Source organism: Rhamphochromis sp. 'chilingali' (assembly GCF_963969265.1).
Source record: "Rhamphochromis sp. 'chilingali' genome assembly, chromosome: 2".
Taxonomy (NCBI): Eukaryota; Metazoa; Chordata; class Actinopteri; order Cichliformes; family Cichlidae; genus Rhamphochromis; species Rhamphochromis sp. 'chilingali'.
Window position 1 is genome coordinate 28,585,817 of NC_137930.1, and position 21,029 is coordinate 28,606,845.

Below are 21,029 nucleotides of genomic sequence, written 5' to 3' on the forward strand. Positions count from 1 at the left end.
TTTGGGTTGAGTGTGGCCAGATGCGCCTGTGTACTGTCACTAGTGATACTGTTGACATTTCATTTTGTGAATAGGAACGTTGTGTATCTGTTCACCTCAGCTTGCTCCATGCTGATAAAACTGGCCTGCGTTTTCATAGAAACACGGGATATTTAGCCATAAGATGAGCTAAGGTAGTAGTCGCTTTGATTTACTTTTTATAGTCATAAAGTGATTATAAAAGCTTTAGAAAACCATAAAGGACAGCTATTGAGCAGCTGTTGAATCATTTGTCATTTGTTTGTTCTTGTGTGTTCTGAGTTTCTGCAGATTCTCTACGTCTTTTCTTTTCAGTATTTCTTTACTGTCACTTCTGTTTTTATTTCTCTGAAAGTATTAAAAGCCAGGAAGAGATAAGGTTAGAAGAATCATTACTGTCACAGTTTTTGGAAGACATGCTCTGCAACATAACAACCTGCTTCACCAAGCCCTAAACACTGTATAAATTGAAATAGATTTTTACATTTTTAGGTCCACTTCTGAGCTTTGTCAACCTCTTCTTTTTTAAAAAGGTTTCTCCCTCTTTGTTGTTCAACCTGCAGTGAACTGAAACTCACTACTTTAGGATAAAGCAGAAGTCCCAAAGTCATTTTTCACACAGTTTTGGCATCGTATCCGCTTATAAAGTGGTTTCAAATATCGCACTACGCTGAATCTAGTGACACAATGCAGCCATGTCTTTTTATAGATAAAGACAATAAAGAGCATCTTATAGAAGAGTCGACTGGTTTGCATACATGTATGAATCAAGGAGAGCGTGTGATGCGTGTAACCAGCGTATGAAAACAAGCACATGTTTGTAATACATCTCCCACCCTCGGACTCCAGCCAGCTGATGAAAAATGAATGAAGGCCTGTGCGTGCGTGTCCCTGTGTTTGTGTCCACATGCCTAGCTCCGCCAATCAGCCAATCTGTCAGATCTTTTACACAAGGACAGACCTTGCACCCCTGCTGACAGGACTGTGTACATGTGAGTGAGAGACAGAGAGCGAGTGAGTGCAAGTGAGTTCAGCTGGCTTAGACAGATGTAGGTTGCAGATGCGAGTATGTGTGGTAAGCATGCAGTCATAATTAATCTGTTTTTTGATTGTTTTTATTTTGTGTCTGAGAAGAAATGGCGTTGCAATTCATCTGTCACACATCCTCTTGTGATCAAACTTTCATCCTTTTCTCCTTCTTCTTTTTTCTCCATCTATCAGAACTTCCCTATTGTAGAGTGGCAGCCAGAGTTAAAGAAGAAGAGCACATGAGGAGCGGAAGCAACGTGGCATCAACATCCTGACCGGTAACCTTGCTTCTGCACCCCACCACGTGCCCAGCAACTCCAGAAGTGACCGTCAGCAGGAAGGAAACAAGTGACCACTCCTCCTGCAGGCATGGTAATAGACTCTGTGTCTGTAAGTGCTGGAGGCTTGTGTGTGTGTGTGGCTGTGCTAGTGCATTATCGGCAGTAGAGAAAGGACTTCTTCAGATTGTATGATGTAAGATAAGTTGTACTAGACATGACAACAGAGAGTGTGTGTCAGAGATAGAGAGATACTTCATAATAGATTGTACTGACAGGAGTTTTTGAGTGTGTAGTAGAAAATTTGAACTTAATCATTATTGTTGGGAAAAGAGGAGAAGGGATTGGAAGAGGAAAATGAAGTTATAAAAATGAAGAAGAGTCAAGGAAAAGGTGGGTGGTGATTAACAGAAAGAGAGAAAAATGAAGGTTTAATCATCGTTTGGCATTTTCTAGATGACATTCTTGTAACTTTGCAGATTTGTTCTTTTTTATATTTTCATAATACTTGTTCTACATTATTACACCAGTGCGCAGTCACTTGCTGACATGCTGAATGAGGCGTAGATTTGAGGTTCGTTCCTTACATAAGCAAAGGCACAAGTGAGAGAGATGTTACACAAGGAAAAAGATGCCATAAGAAGAACTAGCATGTTGTTTAGGAGGAGGAGAGGTTGGCTGAACAGATCAAAGAGAATAGAAGAGGGAGAGGATGACAAGTGGAAGCAGATAAGACCATAAAAACATAAATCAGGGACAGGGGCATGAGACATGAAAAGTATAAAGGATGTTGCAAGCAAAAAAGTGGGGTAGAAAAGGAAGGTTAAGAGCCTGAGAGAGGTAGAGGTAGAGCACAAGTGAGAGAAGGGATTGATTAATGGTCTTGGCCTGTGACAGTGGGAGCTGTACCCCTGAGGGGGGAGGGGAGTAGAGCATAAGATGAATTATTAAAAACTAGAACAAGAGGAGAATGGAGGAAAAATGAGGACAAAAACAAAGTAAGTGGAAGAGTGGTTTGTAGAGCAGGGAGAAGGGAAATAAAGAAGGAAGAAAGGGAAAAGGTGCTAGGGAGGATAATCATGAATGATTGATAGAAATGGAAAGAAAACAAGATGTTACTGAAGGTGCTGAGGTTGGACGTTACAGAAGAGGTCACATGACTGAGCTCATAAATAACCAAGCTTAATACGACCAGTGCATGCTTGTGTTGCAAAAACAGTACTGTGATTAATCCCGAGTTTTGGTGATGCAGCAAATACTGACCTTGGCAAGGGTGTCACTATTAAAACAGAAAGTACACAAACAGCTTCTTCAACCTCTGAGTTTTCTGGATTTGATAAATACACCTGCCCAAAACTTTGTTTGTGGTTCCTTATTCTGTATTTGTCTACCTTAATGTTTAGGTCCCACTCATACAGGGCTAGAGACTGGTTGTGTATTCCCTTGGCAACAGGTTGAAAGAGGCTGCTGGCTATTGCTAGTTGAAAAAAGCATGAAATGGAAAGTATGTGGTCTGGTTTATGGTGGTGGCTTTCTCCGGAGACAACGTAAACTCAAAAAAACAGCTTTAATGCCGAACTCAAAGTAACAAACTTCAAAATACAAAGAATAAACGCAGCCATGCAGCCAGAACACGCAGTATGAATGAGGGTAGATAAGGGTAGAGCACAACACGGACACAGAGAAACAAAAGGCTTAAATACACAGAGGGAGCAATCAGGGAATGGGAAACAGGAGGGAAACACAGCTGGGGCAACTCAGGCCAAACGAGGCAAAGGAAGCAAAACCAGACACATTAGCATAAGACATGGACCTTCAAAGTAAAACAGGAAACATAGCACAGACACGCAGACCTGACACGGGGATACAGCAGACAGGGGAGGCAGCAACTATGGATCACAGACAGAAAACCAGAACACTAAAACTCTAACAAAACCCACATAGAAAACCTAAACTAAGAATAAACCTATAACCCATAATATAATGAAATGAACAAAATCAAAGAACCAAAACCGCAAAACACTGGGTCGATGACCCAGGCACCCTAACACTAGTAACCAGTCGATAAATACTCATTTTTCCCTAGCAACCGGTGGTTACCAGTCACCAACCAGTCTCTAGGTGTGTGGGATTGAGGCCCTAGTTGTGTCCTTGTACGTTATTTGTTAATTCCTTCATTTCTGGGGAGTGCACTTTCGAATCTGAAATGTGAAGCACTATTTGTTCATTTGTTTTTTTTACATTTAATAGTAAGCATATGAAACTAAATTAAAGTTTGTATGATTTTTATGTTTTTCAAAGTGACATAATCTCATGTTATTTGTTTTTTATACACAATATTCTGGTATATTTTCATGTGCAGATATGCCATTATTTAATACTTTGTAAGTGTGCCCCCAAAACAGTGCAGTGTCAGTTCGTTTGCTTTAAGCACCCAGGTCATTATATTTTACAGGCAAGCAATAAACCTATAAGCCATGCTGACACATTACCAGGAGCAAAGGACAGAGATTTAAAAAAAAGAATCCAATCCTTTATCACAAAGTAGGGTGGGTACTGTAGTTTCGGATTGGGGGGATAAATAAACTTGACTGATTACACCAGGCTTTAGATAAATTAGATGAATGTCATCCTGGCTGAAGCACATTTGATAATATTAATGGCATGCTTAACACGCCATAAGGTTTTATAGTAATCTCCATTTCCCATTTCATCCCATGTTTATCAGAACTCTTGAGATGCTTGCTATGAAGTACCTATTTGATATTTTGCTGCAGCATGGAGTGTGATTTTTGTTTATATATTTTGATGTATATGTACCCTGCTATTGTGACCATGTGTGCGTAATTTGAAAAACTGCGAGGAAAAGGGAGTGAACAATAAAACAGAATAGAGGAGTGTGGCAGGCCAGCGTGCCAAGCAGAGTGCAGATAAATCACAGGCTGAATTTTTAATGCAATCTCCCCTAGGCTGTAGTTGTTGCAGAGGAGGCACCGAGATGTTTGTTTTTTTAGTATTTCTTGTCCCTTCACTCAAGGCCTCTATTGTGACAGCTCTTTATCTCCTTTGACTCTTCATGGTTTCATGTGGTGTTAAAGACATGTGACATTTTCACAAGCACCACTTCTGATTTGTTTTTTCCCAGATATTTATAGGTGGTGATTTGTTTTTCTGGGTTTTAGAGTAGCTTCACCGTGGCCTGTGTTGTCAGCTACAGTACATACAAACCTTTGTTTCCTCTGTAGCCTGGTGAAAATATTAAAATCCTTATTTTCTGACCTCCCTCCATCTCCTGCAGATGTGTCACTTTTGTTTTCTTTGTTTGGTCCTCTTTTCTCCCTTATCTCATAGTCTCTCCTCACGTTACCTAGTTCTGTGTGCTGAGCACTCACATATCATGTCAGGCACATGCCTTATTAAAAGGAAAAGCACACATCTCATCAGACCCCCCCCCCACCCCCCCACCCCCACCCCACCCCACCCGTGTGAGCAAACACACACATGAAGTACACTGAAAAAAAAAATTGGCTATAAATGTATCCCCATCTCCTTCCCAATGCAACTAATATTGCTCCACCAAGTCTTGTCCTTGGCATTGGGTCACATAATTTATAGCATATGGCTACAGAGAGACAGGATAAGTCAGGGGGAGCCTAAAAGAGACTGGCAGTAATGGAGAGGAAAGACATCAGAATCTGATGCCTCTTGTGTGAATTAGCTGCTACTGGCAGGGTGCGTGCCTGGCTGCAACACCTTGAACTCAAATGGTTTTATTGCAGACCATTAGGGACTGAATGAGTGGTGATGGATGGAAGTAATGAAAGTAATGTGTGTGTGTGTGTGTGTGTGTGTGTGTGTGTGTGTGTGTGTGTGTGTGTGTGTGTGTGTGTGTGTGTGTCAAACACACTGCATTCGATGTGATTGTGTGGGTTTCATGTGCGTACTTCATCCAAATTTAAAGTGTGATGCGAGTATTAAATATTTGTTGGATTTTTGCTGTGACATATACTAAATTGTCTTGCATCGGTGTATCTGCATGCTAACAGAGTAAACATTAAGCTGTAAATGCTGTGTAATGCAGTTATGTAACATCGGGCTGCCAGCTGGTTAGCTTCACCAGAGCTTGAAATGGAGTGTAATTGGTAAGTGTGTGGTCTAAAAGCTTCATGCTACAATGGCATATGAAGGTATATGTGTACACACATACACAGCATGGTGTGTGCTGGTGGTTTGCAGACAGTTAGGATTTAACTATTAAAAATCTGCATGTTTCTAATTCAGTTTTCAGGAAAGAATGCCAGGTAAAAGTTTACTTCACAATCTTAGTTATTTTGGATGCTTGATAGGCTTGGGTAGTTATACCAGTGCCACCCAGTGAATTTGATGTTCCTCCTTTGGATTGTGCCACAAAAATATGCCATCATAAGCTTGGAGGCATGCTTTGATGGGACAGACTGTCAGGAATCAGCTCCCAATTCTCATCCATAATGTGAGAGCTCTGGTGGTATGGTCTTTGTAGTTAAACGGTAAAGTTATGTTTAAACTGTGTTAATATAGTACATGATTCAATTTTCATCACACCCTTACTATATCATGTCTGGCATTAACCTCCTAAGACACGGACCCTTCCACAGCATGCATTTGTAATTTTTCTTTGATATTTGGGCTGATTGGGACCTGATGAATGTAAAAACAAAGAATTACCAGATTTTTTTTTTTACCTGATTCTTGTTTCTAAGAAAAATGAGAGCCATATATGAGGATATTTTTTAAAATTTTCAATAGAACAGTAGCAGTATAATGTCCTCGTAAGTGGATATCAGGCCCTTGTAGAGCAAAATTAAATATTTTGGTCTAAATAACCCAAAATGCGGTGTCCACATGTGTGGATGCCAGGTCCTAGGAGGTTAACGACCCCTAAACAAAAACAGTCACCAGAGATCATTAGTAGCAGACACGGCTTAGTAACAGCTGCATTACACGTTCCAATTAACAATAACAGTGAGAGAGACCCGAACGTCTCTAAACCTGAACGTCTGCGAGAACAGTCCTGAGATTCATAATAATAACAAATACGTTCTAATACCCAGTAAGCTTTTGTTTATATACTGACTTTATTTTCCAACTGCCATTAAAATGCATACCAAAACATTATGTGCTGATATTGGACACAAACTGATTTTGACACTGGGGGCTGTTGCAGATATCGAGATCATGATCCTCGTGTTTTAATTATCATGTGTGATACGCACACATGCTCGCAGGACTGGGAAGCATACTATCCAATTGACCTCTAATTTATATAGCAGTCAGGTTTATCTCGGTTATCCCTAACAGACTGATGGTACATCATCAACCTGCCAATGCAAAAGAATATTGATCAAAACGTTCCAAAATCACCTGTGAAACTGAGAAATCTCTAAACTCATTCAGCATACTGATCATCTCACTAAATGTCTACAACATCATGTCAGTACACACTGACTCAGGGGGTTGATTCTTTACAGTGAGCCCTATTTAACTACTCTGATTTACTTGGTGATCAGAGCAGCTGGGTAACAACTCCCCCGCCCTTGCAGGTCGAGTAGTTCTTGCTCACATACATAGATACAGACACTCTCCTCGCAATTTGGTTTATGGCTGCAGAAGCTTCCATTAGCAACAGCTCATAAAGTTTGCAACCGTCGGTCTGTTAAACACTGTTCTGAGAAGACACAATATGTGGTAGTCACTGCACTTTAGGTACACAAAAATACTCTCACAGCAGGTACAATCATTCTCTCTTAAGTAACAAAACTGTTTTGGTTTTATTTTTTTTATAAAGACAATCAATACTTTTTATTTTTTTGCAACCTGCAGTTCTTACATTTTTTTTCATTTGGTCACAAATTAATTCAGAGAAATAAGAGAAATTTTAATTGATAAAAATTGTTCATGTGTTCTGTTTGTTAAACAGCTGTTTCTACATTATAGTACTGTGTTGACTAAGCCTGCTTCTCAGACCTTTTTTTGGTATGTCTTGCTACGTCACCTGGCTGTCTGTGTCCCACCAATGGGGCCATCTCACAGATAACTTAGATAACTTATACCCATAACCTGAGAAGACAGCAGTTGAAACCACACCAAACTGACTGAATTCAAAAATTCAGCCTGGCCGTTTAAGCCTCGGTACTCCAAATTAAGATATGATATCATGGTTTTTATTGGTGGTATATTCTTTAAAGCTGTCTTAATTTACTCCACCAGTTTGTCTTTCCAGACTGTTAGCAATTCACTGTGACTGGAGTGTGTAACCCTGCTAAATGTTCTTGTGACATTCGTTATACTGAGCTGCAGAGGCTGTAAGGCTGCAGTGTTGGTTCGGCATTCTGTTAATGGCTTTAGCTCACTCGCTCTATTGAAAGAGTGTCAGCAGTTGAAATACAAATTGGACTATTTAGTATTAAAGCACCTTAGCAAAGTTGGGATGTTTTGTTAAATATAAGCAGTGCTTTTCAAATTGTTTAAAGTTTATATACAATTTCCTACTGAGCAATCTTGATTGTTTGAGGAAAAGGTATGCTGATTTTGAAGTTGACCAGCACATTATAAATAAGTTGAAACATTAGTGGGGTTTATCAGGCTTCTTTTAATCAGAAAGCAGACAAAAAAGCAGGGAGCATGGCATGCAGTCTGGGGTGGACTCAGACACGGGCCTCTTTAGTGGCACCTGCTCAACCACGTGAGCCAGACAACACCCTAAGTACTGGTGTTTTTACCATTATTTTGCATCATTTTTACAGCACCCATGATATAAGTCCATGACATTTTTGACAGATATTCCAAAGAATATGATATCATAATTCTGAATATTAAACTCTTCTTTCTGTGACAGGTCAGCACACCTGTCAGACATAAGCTTCCACACACATACTCTTGTAATATACCTTCTTGCAGCTGCTTCCTATATTTAGAGTGTATATATTATTTGTTTAATATCCGTCTGCCTGTTTGTGGCATTTTTGACAATATCAGTAATATATTCTAAAGAATATTATAGCAATTTTTTGAATATTAGTTTTAAAATGTATGAGAGAAGTATACAGAAAGGATGATATCCATTTAAGAACCATACTTCCAATGTAATTTGTCAACAGACTACAGTGAATAAAGAACACCTTCAAATTGAGGGAAAAGCTCACAAATCCAAATGCAAACATCAGGCAGGACATAGAGAAAACTTCTGAACAGTATGGTACATCACTCTGTTTTTGTTTTGTTTATTTAAAATAATCTTTAGTTATGAATCCCCATAGCTTCCCTAATATGTTCCATATTTTAGTCTTTTGATGGTAATTTGTTTGTGTGCCAGGATATTGCCCCCACATCAGTTTGATACATTCACTGGCTTTCATGTTAGATTAAATTATTATTGATATTCAGCCATCTGTAGTTGGTAACAACCATACACAGAAATCTGTGTTAAGGTAAATTGCACTAAATGGAATGTTATTAAAAATTTGTGGGCAACTTTCAACTTTCAAGGGTTTTTTTGTTTTGAGGAGAAAATGTTTTCCAATTGTTGCTTGCTGTGTCAAAAGCCTTGGTTTAAGGTTAAGGCTGGGAAGGTACTGGTTGGGGTTCGGGCTAGCATAGGTCCACAGAAAATGAATATCAATCATTGTGATGTCCTGTCAAGTGACAGGAAGACAACTGAGTGTGTGTGTGTGTGTGTGTGTGTGTGTGTGTGTGTGTGTGTGTGTGTGTGTGTGTGTGTGTGTGTGTGTGTGTGTGTGTGTGTGTGTGTGCATGAAGGCGGTCCTTGGATTTCAAGTAGATTGATAGTAGCACTCATGCTACACTGTGAATGCTACTTGAAAAAGCTCATCACTTCTGGGCATGTGTTTGCGTGCTGTTTCTGGTGTGCGGTTCTCTTTGAGTAGATGTGGGTATGTGTGTGCAGTGAATAAAGGAAAATGTGGGTCTTGGAGATAAGCAGGTCAGCTTTACAGCTTACTAACAGCACACTGTTAGACTTTTCATCGCCACTTTACGGTAACATACTGGCGTCACTGTTGCCAGCGTCATACCGTGACGCCGTGTTACGGTAGCTTACCGTTCTGCAGGATGATACCGTTTTTTGCTGGTGTGGTATAATACTCTTGGACAAATTATGGTAACGCACCGTAGCCTTTTTTACGGTATCTCACTGGCGACAGTGACGAGGGTTAATGTGAACAACCTTTCGCTTCACAGTGGTCCCAGTCTTTCTGCTTGTCCCAACCTTGGAGGTACATTTTGTTCCCTCTTCAGGGTTTATCCTTACAAAAAACCTCGCACACGCTGACTTCTGGTATTCCAGGTTCAATACATAGAATTACCAAAGAAGACTGACATTGCATCAGCAAAGGTGTTCTCTTTGTCCAGCTCAACAATTACACGCCCCTCTGCACTCACCATCCAGCAGGTGGCCGTCATTGAACTTTGTCCTTAAATGTATAGGGGCAACATGTTGTCATTATGCAACATAAAATAATTTCAATACTTCACTTCTGCACACTGTCTAGATAGTCATAAAGCAAATAGCTATGTACAGTTAATTATTAATGGTCTTATGTACATAAGTCCGTTTTAACATATTATAATTGTACATAATTGGGAATTATTCTGCCCATTAACCCTTTAGAGCCGGTCAGAGCGGGCACGCTCTGTTTTGCGTAACTATTTTTAAATCCCGGTAGCTCTGCAACCACGTAAGCTAGCGCAATAATTTTTTTTGCATATGAAACCGGAGGAGTTGTACTTACATCTTATGCCATCAGCTTTCCTTCCACATAAAGCTTTGCAAAAACTGCATAAAAAGCACTTGCAGCAACAAAAACATAATATTCCAGAAACACGCATTGCCGATCCGATCAGCTGTTCAGAACACTTCCTACGTTGGAATAGACGTCAGCGCGAACTTTTGCATGTCCGCCATTACCTGCCCGAAACCGGAAGTGGCGTCATTTTCGCGGAAATGTAGTTTTTTTTTACCATCAGGGCCTCAGGGCCTATACTGGTGTTTTTAAAAGTTATATTTGACTTTATGACTTTCTGTGTCTTTTCTGGGATGCTTAGGACTCATATTGCACTGCTGGAAATAGTGTATTTTGATGCATGTGCTGCTTTTTTGCAAATTTGCAGTATAATATTTATTTTCGTTTTTCCTGCAGTATATAAAAATTGGTGTATTTCAAAAATAAAACTATGAAGACACTCAAAATAAATTTCCTGTGGTAGGAAACTATTTTATGCAACTTTTTTGTATTTACAGTTTTGAGGGATACGCCTCTTAAATTTCTCTAACTAGAAATATATGTTAAAAAAGCAAAAACGATTTTCTCTTTTTTTGTAGTTTATTGCACTTTTTTGCAATTTATGTAATTACTATGTACTTAATGAATACATGTTATTAAAATCTGGGCTAGAATTGTTGTATTGATGTATAGCAACTTGAAATGCTCCCAAAAATGGCACCACACCATGTAAAAATATAATATAAGCTCTGGCGGACTTGGTTCTATGGTAGGTCTTAAAGGGTTATTAAACACACCTAACAAAGAGTCAGCTCAGTTAAATCACCGGAGATGAATCAACTGTATGGTTATTTTGGAGTTTATAGTTTGTGCTGCTGTTAAACTTTACAGTATTGACTTCAGTATTTTTGCTGTTGGTGTAGCTAGACTACTATGTTGATCAGTAATATGTAATGTGAAATTTGATATTGTTACTTTGCTGGAGTCACTGAGACACATGTCCAACAACCTTGGTTTATAAAGGAAATTACAGAAATTTGAGCTAACAAAACAGAGACTGGATACCTGTGTCCACGAAAAGCTCCTGTGCCAAACAGAAATTTTAATATGGTCTAATTAGCTCGATTTCATAAATGACTTCTTACCAAGCATAAACAGCCTTGGGGTGCTTGGCAGGCTTTTAACATGCAAACTGAACAATATAAATTTGCGTGCAATGAAGCCACAAAATTTAGAAATACACATAGTTGCAAAGAGTTCAGTGACCAATTAGCTTTCCTGAATGACATATGCAAAAAATAAGAGTATTGTGAATAGGTACCAATTCCCAGTTTTTACATGATCAAAATTATTCACAAAAGGCTTCAATAAACAGAAAATGTGTGCCGACAAGAGAACAGTGCACACCTGAAAACACTGACCAGCTAACAGCTTTAAGCATTTGGGCGCAACCTCGGTAGTTCACCAATTCACCTGTTGCAAACGTCCAAGTTTCTTTTAAGTCTCATAAATCCTAAATAAATAAATAAACTATTACCTAACTAGTCTTTTAAGTCTCCACATTCATAGATATTGACATTTTGTCTTAGCATTTGAATGAAAATATCCTGGTAGGGTAGCTTAAAAGTCAAAACAAACAGTAATAAGAACGCATTTCGGACTTCTCTCGAATAAGTGAAAAAAACACTTACCTTCAGACTGATTAGCTGGTTCCGATCCAACTTTAATGTGTCCCATGTCAGTCCGTTTTAGGGAAGAAGTGTTAAGTGGTTTCATTTAAATTTGAGATACTCCCGCATGGACGAGCAATTTGGAGTCTAGCAGAGTTATCACGAATAGCATATGATCTTCAGATATAATCCAATCAACCTTGCATTTAACCCGATTGAACATCCAGTTACCTCTGACTACTTTTGCACATGTTAACGATCTCATCATCACTCTGTGCTGCAGCGAACTGGATCTGTGGCACAGAATAGTTGATGGCCATGTTGTTCTCCTGCTTTGCAGCTTTGTTTGAGTCTGAATTGCGGCTTAAACGTGCAAAACTAAGAGAAGCAGATCAATATTTTCTTCTTGTTGTTATTTAATGGTGGTTGGCAACCAGCGAAAGGAGCATTAACCACCTCGAGCAATATTTTCTATCCCCATTGTTGTTTAGAAAGTGAATACCCGACGTGTGCGCCATACGTCACGTTGTACGTCAGGTGAAGGTGTGGTGTCGGCTATCGCACCTGTCGCATTAAAAAGCTTTAAAAACGTAACAATCGCTTTAAAAACACAACCCAACGCGCTAAACTGTGATAATGTGTTACATTATCACATATATCAGGACATCTCTTCTGAACCAAGACGAAGTGGTGCTACAAAGGAATTATTTCTTTAGGAGAGTGCATTTCATAGCAGTCTGGCCTGCAACAAAATGCACCGCTAAAAATACAGTTTCTGCTTGTCCCAGGATTTATTAATTTTGAGAGTGAAGTTGTAGAACTGATGCTGGTTAGTGGTGTAGGTTTCATGGATGTGACACCTTAACTTGTGTAAAATGACGACCAGAGCATATTATTAGGTTAGGTCACTGTAGTTAGGCAGAGGTGTCTTAAAAAGTACCACCTTATACAAAACAAATGAAGGTCCAGAAAGAATAAGAAGAGAAAAAAAAGGAACACCCTGCTAAATTAAGTCATTTTTAAACATTACTCTAAATGTAGCCATTAGTATTTGTTGCTGGCCATACAAAAAATAAGTATACTTCAATTATATTTCCCAAGTATACCTTACCTAGTACGTATACTAATAATGCTTCTTGGGACTATATTGGCTCCCGTTTTAGTACGTAACAGTATTCTTGAAATTAACTTTTAGATGTACTTTTTGTTCACCATAATTGTACTAGCACAATGTCATAATGTCTACAAGAGTATAATTAAAATATACTCGACTCTATCACAATACTAACCTTACAAGTATACTATTAATTAATAGTATTACTAATGTTTCACATTGTTTGACTAAACAAATACATTTATTAATATATGAGGTTCCATTCAGCTCAAGGAATTAAATTTTAGTGTGGCTGCAACTTACTCCTTAAGTTAAAAATGATGCTGTATATTGTAGTTTATATGTTATACTACTTTCACAGTGAATCACATTTTATAGTAATACACTCTGAATGAGGATTTAAGTAATTACTCTTAGATCTACAGTAGAAAACAACAGAAATCCGGATGGTGTAATAGTATAATCTCAGTAACATCACCAATTGTTACATTTGCTGTTTTTACAGCTGTTTCCATGAGTACGGTGAGTTACCGTAAAAATAATGTAATCTCATGGAATTTTCCCACAAATACATGCAAATTACAGTACTAAACTGCTAACATCCTTTAGAGTTTTTTACTGTTGATTTTGCAGTACTAAGCTATGGAAATGACTTCAAAGGCTAACAGTGCACCCTCGTTTTGAACTGTATGTGTCGTATGCACCTCGGGCTCCCCAGAACAATATAATATGATATTCATATGATATTAATATTTTAAATGAATAATATGATATTCATTTAAAAATGAACCCCATCCTTAAGATCCAAGCAATCATGAAACAATATCTTGACTTCTTTTTTAAAACTTTTACATTTTTTTTTTAAAACAGGAGAAAGCAAAGCGAGGGAAGTAAAAATAGACAAACCGAAAATAATTCCAATGATCATAGCAGTAAAAGAGAAAAGTTGAGAAAATAAGCAAGATGAAAGCCACAGTGATGACTCTAGTTGATGTTCTATTTTCATGTACGGTCACAAAATAATCCAGACAGTGAAAGAGAGCTGAAATTGAGATTATAACAGAAGTGATGTTGCTACTAACCATCCAAGCACTCAAGAACAGAACTGAAATAATGTCTTACAACAGATATTAATTATCTCTTGTATGAGTATTCCTGTTATTAATTAAACAGCTGCCGCAGAGATTTTACATTATGTGTATTGCAGCAAATTTTATGCATTGATAATAGATTGTAATACATTTTCAATACAATTATGCTGAGCAAAATTAGAATAGCTAATGCATAACACTCAGATGTTTAAATACTTTAGCACTGCAGTTTTTCCCCGCTGAACAGTTAGCCTTGTAAACCTCTATCTACTCTGTGAAAGGATGAGGAGTGTTTTCATATGAATCCACATAACCACCGCGGACCCATCTGGGTGGTATTAACTGCAGGACACAAATCACAAAGGCACCGTTCCACCTGCTCCTCTCCTTCTTCTCTTTACCTCGCCAATTTGTCTCTGAATTCAGCCTCTGGTCGCACAAGCATTTCTGTCATTTATCCTTGTTAAAGATTCTGCACTGCTCCCTTCGCACTCCTCTGTTGTTATCTATTCTCTTCCTTCTTGGCTTCGGTGGTAGGTGCCTTCTATATTCTGTCATTTACCCTCCCTCTGTGCTACCCTTTTCTGAAGCCTTGCACCTGATATCTTTCTGCTGTGGTGTTCCCCCTTAAACCTCTTACCAAGTAGAATCGAGCATGTGAAGAGCTGACATGAATTCCCAAGGCCAGAATATCTGAGTGACATGTGGAATGGACTCAGTGAGATGAATTTCTGATAGCCATGTGTGCGTGTGCATATGTGCTAGGGTTAGTGGCAGTAAATAGGAGCTGTCACGGAAGTTAGAATTGATTTCTTTCCTATAAAAGAGATAACATGTTCTGTGAGCACAAAAGCAACTTGGGCAGACAAAAAAGCCAGTTGCACGCACACTTTGTGGGATAGCTGTGTTGCATTTTAATTTTGTGTGAAAGGCTTTTTTGGGTTTTGTTGTTTGTTGTTATTATGAATAAAGTGAGTCCTTAGCAGGGAGTCCAAAGTGTTTGTTTGATGGATTAAAGCTCAATCTGCTGTTAAAGAATGTCCTTGCTGCAGGGAAAGGAAGGTGTTTTTATGCGTGTTCGTTTACAGGTATGCAAGCCCGTGTGTTAGTGGTTCCTGTGCGTTTTAACCTCTCTGTTATTTGTCATCCTCCCTTTCAGAGGTCCTTTCGTTCCTTCAGTAACGATGACCGCCACGTCATGGCGAAACACTCCACCATCTACCCCTCCTCTCAAGAGCTGGAAGCAGTTCAGACACTGGTATCCACTGTCGAGTGTGCCCTCAAACATGTCTCTGATTGGCTGGATCAGAGCAGCTGCGAAGTCCACAACCAGTTTGACAGCCAACCAGCAGACAGCACAGAGGAGGACGACCCTGGTGTTGAGCCCAGCGAAGAAACTGAGGATTCAAGTGATTGCTACAGGTAGGCAGAAGAAACGCACAGTGGGCTTTAATTCATAATTTTTGTTGATGTTTTTTTCAGTTAATGGATTATTTTGTCACTCAAACACAAAATAATTATTTTGTCAAATCTACAAACCATAACCAAAGACGTTTAATGTTTTACATCAGCAGTTCGGTAAATATACCTATGCCTTTAAAGCTCACTAAAAACATTTTGACACATGAGCTTCGGACAACATCAGCATAATAATAATCAATCAAGTGTCTCACTACTAAAAATAAAGTTAACATGGGTCTATGCCTGGATGGAGCATGCAGGAGGCATGGACACATGACATCCACGCCAATGCTACTACGGACAGTTATCTGCTCTATCCTCTGAAATTTGCATTCTCACATTTGGTGCCTCCTAAATGAGAGTTCACTCCTCTTTTAAACACTAAAGTGTCAAGTGTACAAGTTGTGGATTTAGTTTAGGTTTTGTACAGAGGAAATGACTTCCTAGAGAGATGTCATCACTTACTTTGAGCCACCAGGGACTTTAGAAAAGATAAGATTGTTCTATCTCTCCACATGTTGAGGAAATTCTGTGGCAAATAGCTGCATTTTTAAAAAGAAAGGCACAGTTGAGAAGCCTGAATTTCTTCATTCTTACGTCACATAAACAACTTTAGATTTGTTGTTTATTCTTCTTTTGCAACCTAGAGTACTGAGTCACTGACAAAAAAATGTTGGCACTTATTAGTGTTGTTTACTTCTCACAGAGACTGTTCATGCTAAATACTTTTTTATGCAGAAGGAAGAAATAAGTTAAACGCACTTCTCTGAGGTAGAAGGAGCATATGTTGCTCAACAGGAAATGAAACGGCCTCCACTGGGGGCTCCTTCTTCTTGAATCTTTTTATTAATGGTTCAGTAGTTTTCATTGATATCTTGAATTGCCTTGTCTGATCTTATTTTGCTGTGTGAATTGGAATTTTAGTATTTTAATCTTTCAAACACTTTTGTGTTTGTTAGAGATTCAGATATTACGCTGATAAAAAGAGGTTTGGATCTCCCGTTGAGTCGACTTCATGCCTTCAGTGCAGTTCTGTTTGTCAGGTCTCGCACAAAATTGTAGGTTAATTTTATAACAAGGTTATTTTTCTCTTTCATCGTATTTAACTCCCTGAGAACTAAGCATGGATTCTGTCTTTGATATTTACTAGTTATGAATTAAAATGTTCATATGCACATAGCTTAAAATCTCATACAAGAGAAGACTTTATATATTTATTTATGTGTTTACAGGGAGTCCAGCGGTGGCGGCTTGTTGTGTGGAGTGATGAGGATCGGCCTAGTGGCCAAAGGACTCCTGATCAAAGGCGACATGGACCTGGAGCTGGTGCTGATGTGCAGAGACAAACCCACACAGACATTGCTGGACACTGTCTGTCACAATTTACCCACACAGATTGAGGTTAGAGACACACACACAAATGCACCGAGGCATGCATGCTTCTCTTGTTTTTTCACGTTCACCTTTAATCTTTGCATTAAACCCACAATCACATCGGTCTGACAAATGTAATCCAGGAATGCACTATATTTACATCACACTCTTCTTCAATGTCAGAAATTAAGCCGTTTAAATAAGCTTCTACATTTTCTTCCTGAATTCACCAGCTCTCACTGTGTTGTGCTTGTGAGTGTTGAGGAGAGTGTCATGAGTGGTAGCGTGAGCATAAGTAGACAAGTGACAGCAATATTGTCAAGTGAGAAGGTGAGAGGTGTTTGAATATGTATGAGTCATGTGTGATTAATACTCTCGTCATTATGTCAGTGTCACATTTCCTCATTAATAAGTCATGGCAAAGAAGTAAGGTCCTGACTTTCACACATACAAGATACACACACATACACTTACAAACACACACACAATACAGCTCTCTGAAGGACAAGTATCTCTTTTTTACAACCTGTGACTTTGACCCCTGTTTGTTTTATAATCTAGGACTTATACCATCTGTTGTTTCAGTTGGGTTACACACCATTTAAATTATTTCATTTGTAGGATATACATCACTGCAGCCTGGTGAGGGGCTCTGACTGGAAGGGAAGGATTTAGCAATATAACAACAAATGTAGGGAAACACTTTCCAACGTGGCTGGCAAGTGCAGAAATTACCCAATAAATAAATAGTGCCAGAGCACAACCTCTCTGCTCACAATTACATTTTGAGGTGGAGATGGAGAAAAAGAGCGTGTGTGTGTGTGTGTGTGTGTGTGTGTGTGTGTGTGTGTGTGTGTGTGTGTGTGTGTGTGTGTGTGTGTGTGTGTGTGTGTGTGTTTCCTGTGAGAAATAGTCTCATGTTACGGCCCAGTGACCAGCGATTTTGAATTTCCCATCAGAGCCAAATGGGATGTAGATGGGCCCTCTGTGACTCACTGCTCATTTAAAGGGCAACTGGAATGTAGACATAAACCCAGATATACTTGTTTTTGTCACTTATAAAAACTAGGTAGCTTATTTTCCTTTAATGTTGTTTTCTAGACTTAATCTGGCTTAATCTTGTCAGCTACTCATGGCCAACTCAAGCTTAAATTTAGCTGAAGAGGGTAAGGTCTGTTTTGGGCTATTACAAAGACTTGAATTCACTGTAATTTCAACCGTTACAGTACACTGAGACTTAAAGTGCACATAACTGTGGCTGACTGGTTCACAGAAGGCAGGCAAGAAAATGATTGGACTCAATTAATGATGCCAGAATTGTGTTTGACAGCGTGAGAGTTCGACTTGTTGTAAAGAACAGACTAGCAGCCCGAACACTCAGGAACGCAGGCAAACAAGCGAATACAGATCTTCCTTATTTAACTTACACATAAGCTTTATTTGACATCCCTTTATTCAATATTTTTAATCACCCATGACTGTATATGCTTCATCTGGGCCTCTGTGTGTACTGATCTTTGCATGTCTTGTAGGTGATATTAAGCGTGTTAATTTGTTTAAGTTTGTTCTATACAGTACAGGTGTGTTAAGTAACGGTTGTGGCTGCTGCGTATGCTGACATGAACATATTAGCATAAGTCATCATGTCATAGTGCTGACCAGCGAGGTCAACTGTAATTAATTTCTTCAGAACGAAGGTTGAATGAGGCACAGTGTGCACATAGAGAAACAAATGGGTGTTGAGAAAAATACATAAACAGTGTCTGCAAAACTTATACAAAAGATTCGCCAGATTTCATCAGATATTACTTGATATCTGTGTCTTCAGTAGATTTTACAGCTCTTCCAGAGTTTTATATAAAGGCTATTTGATAATTAGACGCAGAAATTGGGAGTCTATATTCTAACCTGCCAGTGATTTGAAAAAAAAAAAAAGGAAATATCTTTTGAAGGGTCCATGCGATCTTTCTGTCTTCTTACACAGTCAGTTCTGTGGTCAGAAGTATCCCTGGGTGTTTTTATGATGTCCACAAGACTAACTACCATCACTCATTTATTTTCACATAAAAACTTCCCCTTATTAAATCTCCTGTCGTACCTAGTGATGTTGTTGTGGTGTGCTTAAGCCGCACAATGCTGAAATATATTTTGCTTCTTCATCTGTGCTGTGTCATATTGTGGCCTTGGCCTCTTGACTATCGAGTTATGTCTGTTGACACACAACAGAAGCTGACAGAAGAGAAATATGAGGTCACAAGCTCGTTGCCTGAGGCGGCCATCTTGGTAAAAACGACAACAGAGCCTAAACTCACTTTGAAGATTACCCTCACCTCACCGGCCATGAGGGAAGATGACGGGGAAGAAGAGGAGGAGGAGGAATTGGAGGAGGAAGAGCAGGAGCTGGAGAATGGGGAAGAAGGAGAAGAGGTGGTGGAGGGGGAAGTGGAGGAAGAAGAGGAAGACCCAGAAAGCAAAAATGGACAAGGTAGGAGCATAGGAATAGGAAAGTTGTTCTCTGTTTGGCCACACCCAGCACATGCACAATCAATTGGTCTTTGTGTTAACTATGTATATGTTATTAGAAAACTCCACATTTTTTGTCAGACAAGAGGTTTGACCTCATGAACTGATGCTGACACAGGACAAGACAGGTACAGGCAGAGGTGGGTAGAGTAGCCAATCATATTTCAGAAAAACAAATACTCAAGATGAATTTTTTAAAAATGTCGACATTATTTTACTGATTTGACAGCCTGCTACACGGTGATCCAGGTTAGTTGCTTTCAAGTGTGTAAGTAGAACTTTCTTCATATGATAGAAAACTAGTATTACACAGTGCTTAGAGTCGTCAAAGATGACAAAAAAAATCTCCACAAACAAGATGCTGCAGACAAAAATATATAAATGTCAAAGCAAGGAAGCATTAATAATGATCTTAACCCCTGAGGATAGCTGGTCCCTAATCTAGGAGCCAAGAAAAATGCTCATTCACCACAAATCTCAAACTTTAAGTGGGCCAAAGCCAGGAGCTGTGAACCTATCAGTGGCCAACAGGCTGCTAATAGGTAGGAGATCAAAACAGCATTGTTCTTAAGAAGTAGTGAGTGGATTAACAGTTTTTAATGTCACTCCTGATTTTCACAGAAAACCTGTGTAACAAAATCGAGGTGATAAGAGATTAAGCAGCTGAACTTTGGAACAAGTGCAGCGACATCTTGGCTGGAACAAGTATTAAGTGTATTACGATAGCCATTAGTTGATTCGATAGAACAGCGTTTGTTTGTTAAACCTTTTGGAAAAGGGAGACACAGTTTGTCAATAATTCTTAAAGGAGAATTTATTTTAACCTGGATCGTTTGTCATTAAGGTTGTAGAGATTTAGGGTAGCAAGGAGCCACACAAATCTGGCAACTCATCAGCTGACCAAATCATTGTTTGTGTGTAAGGGCATGGAATTTTATTAACATTACTCTACATTATATATACCAGTAAGTAAAGATGTTTTTAAATTGCATATAATTTTCCTTTCCACTGTCGCTAAGTACTTGCTTAAATGGGGTCGTTTGATTTTTGGTTTTTTTCTCTGTATTATTGTAGGATCTTTACTTTACAGTAAGAAGCACCTTGAGGCAACTGCTGTTGTGATTTGGTGCTATATAAATGAAATTTAGTGAATTTTAAGTAGAGAGCTTTTCTACTCTATGCCCCATTCACAATAGTACTTTTTTTTGGCAACCAGGAATTGAACCACCACCCTTCCATTTAGCAGATGACCTGTGCTACCTCCTGAGCTACAGACCCAGTAGTGCAGCCCACACATTGACTGTTCGTCAGTCTGTCTGGTTAATTTGAATTGGAAAGCCAAATTCCAAGAATAAAGGAGAATAAAGTTTGGCCAGTGATGTTTTGTCTCTTGAATCTGCCACTGTAGCAGCAGCAGTTTGTCATGGCTTGGTTTTAATAAGATATCAGACCTTGTTGCATTAATGCCTGAATTAGTCCCATTATCCAAACCAATTATTACAGAAATATACTGCTCCAAAATGTTTCAGTTACTCTAGTTACTTTATGACATTTTACAAAGTAATTAAGTAAAATCGAGCTGAAAGGCTCTGGTGTTGAGTCTGTAAACAACCCATCCCCATTCCCCTGTTTTCATGTGTAGCAGTTACTGGTTGTAATTGGTTGTGGGATGTAAGATTGGGAACCAAGGCCAG

The 21,029-nt window shown here is 38.9% G+C and overlaps 1 protein-coding gene across 2 annotated transcripts in view; it reads left to right on the forward strand.

Annotated features, from left to right (window-relative positions):
* strbp (spermatid perinuclear RNA binding protein) overlaps positions 1-21,029 on the forward strand; it is a 101,528-nt gene that overhangs the window by 63,713 nt on the left and 16,786 nt on the right. For both annotated transcript variants that reach the window (XM_080875887.1, XM_080875886.1), the window contains exons 3-6: positions 1,240-1,419; positions 15,137-15,399; positions 16,671-16,839; positions 19,039-19,297. In XM_080875887.1, coding sequence (XP_080732013.1) covers positions 1,417-1,419; positions 15,137-15,399; positions 16,671-16,839; positions 19,039-19,297 — 694 coding nt within the window. In that variant the 5' untranslated portion in view covers positions 1,240-1,416. The remainder of the gene's footprint in view (positions 1-1,239; positions 1,420-15,136; positions 15,400-16,670; positions 16,840-19,038; positions 19,298-21,029) is intronic.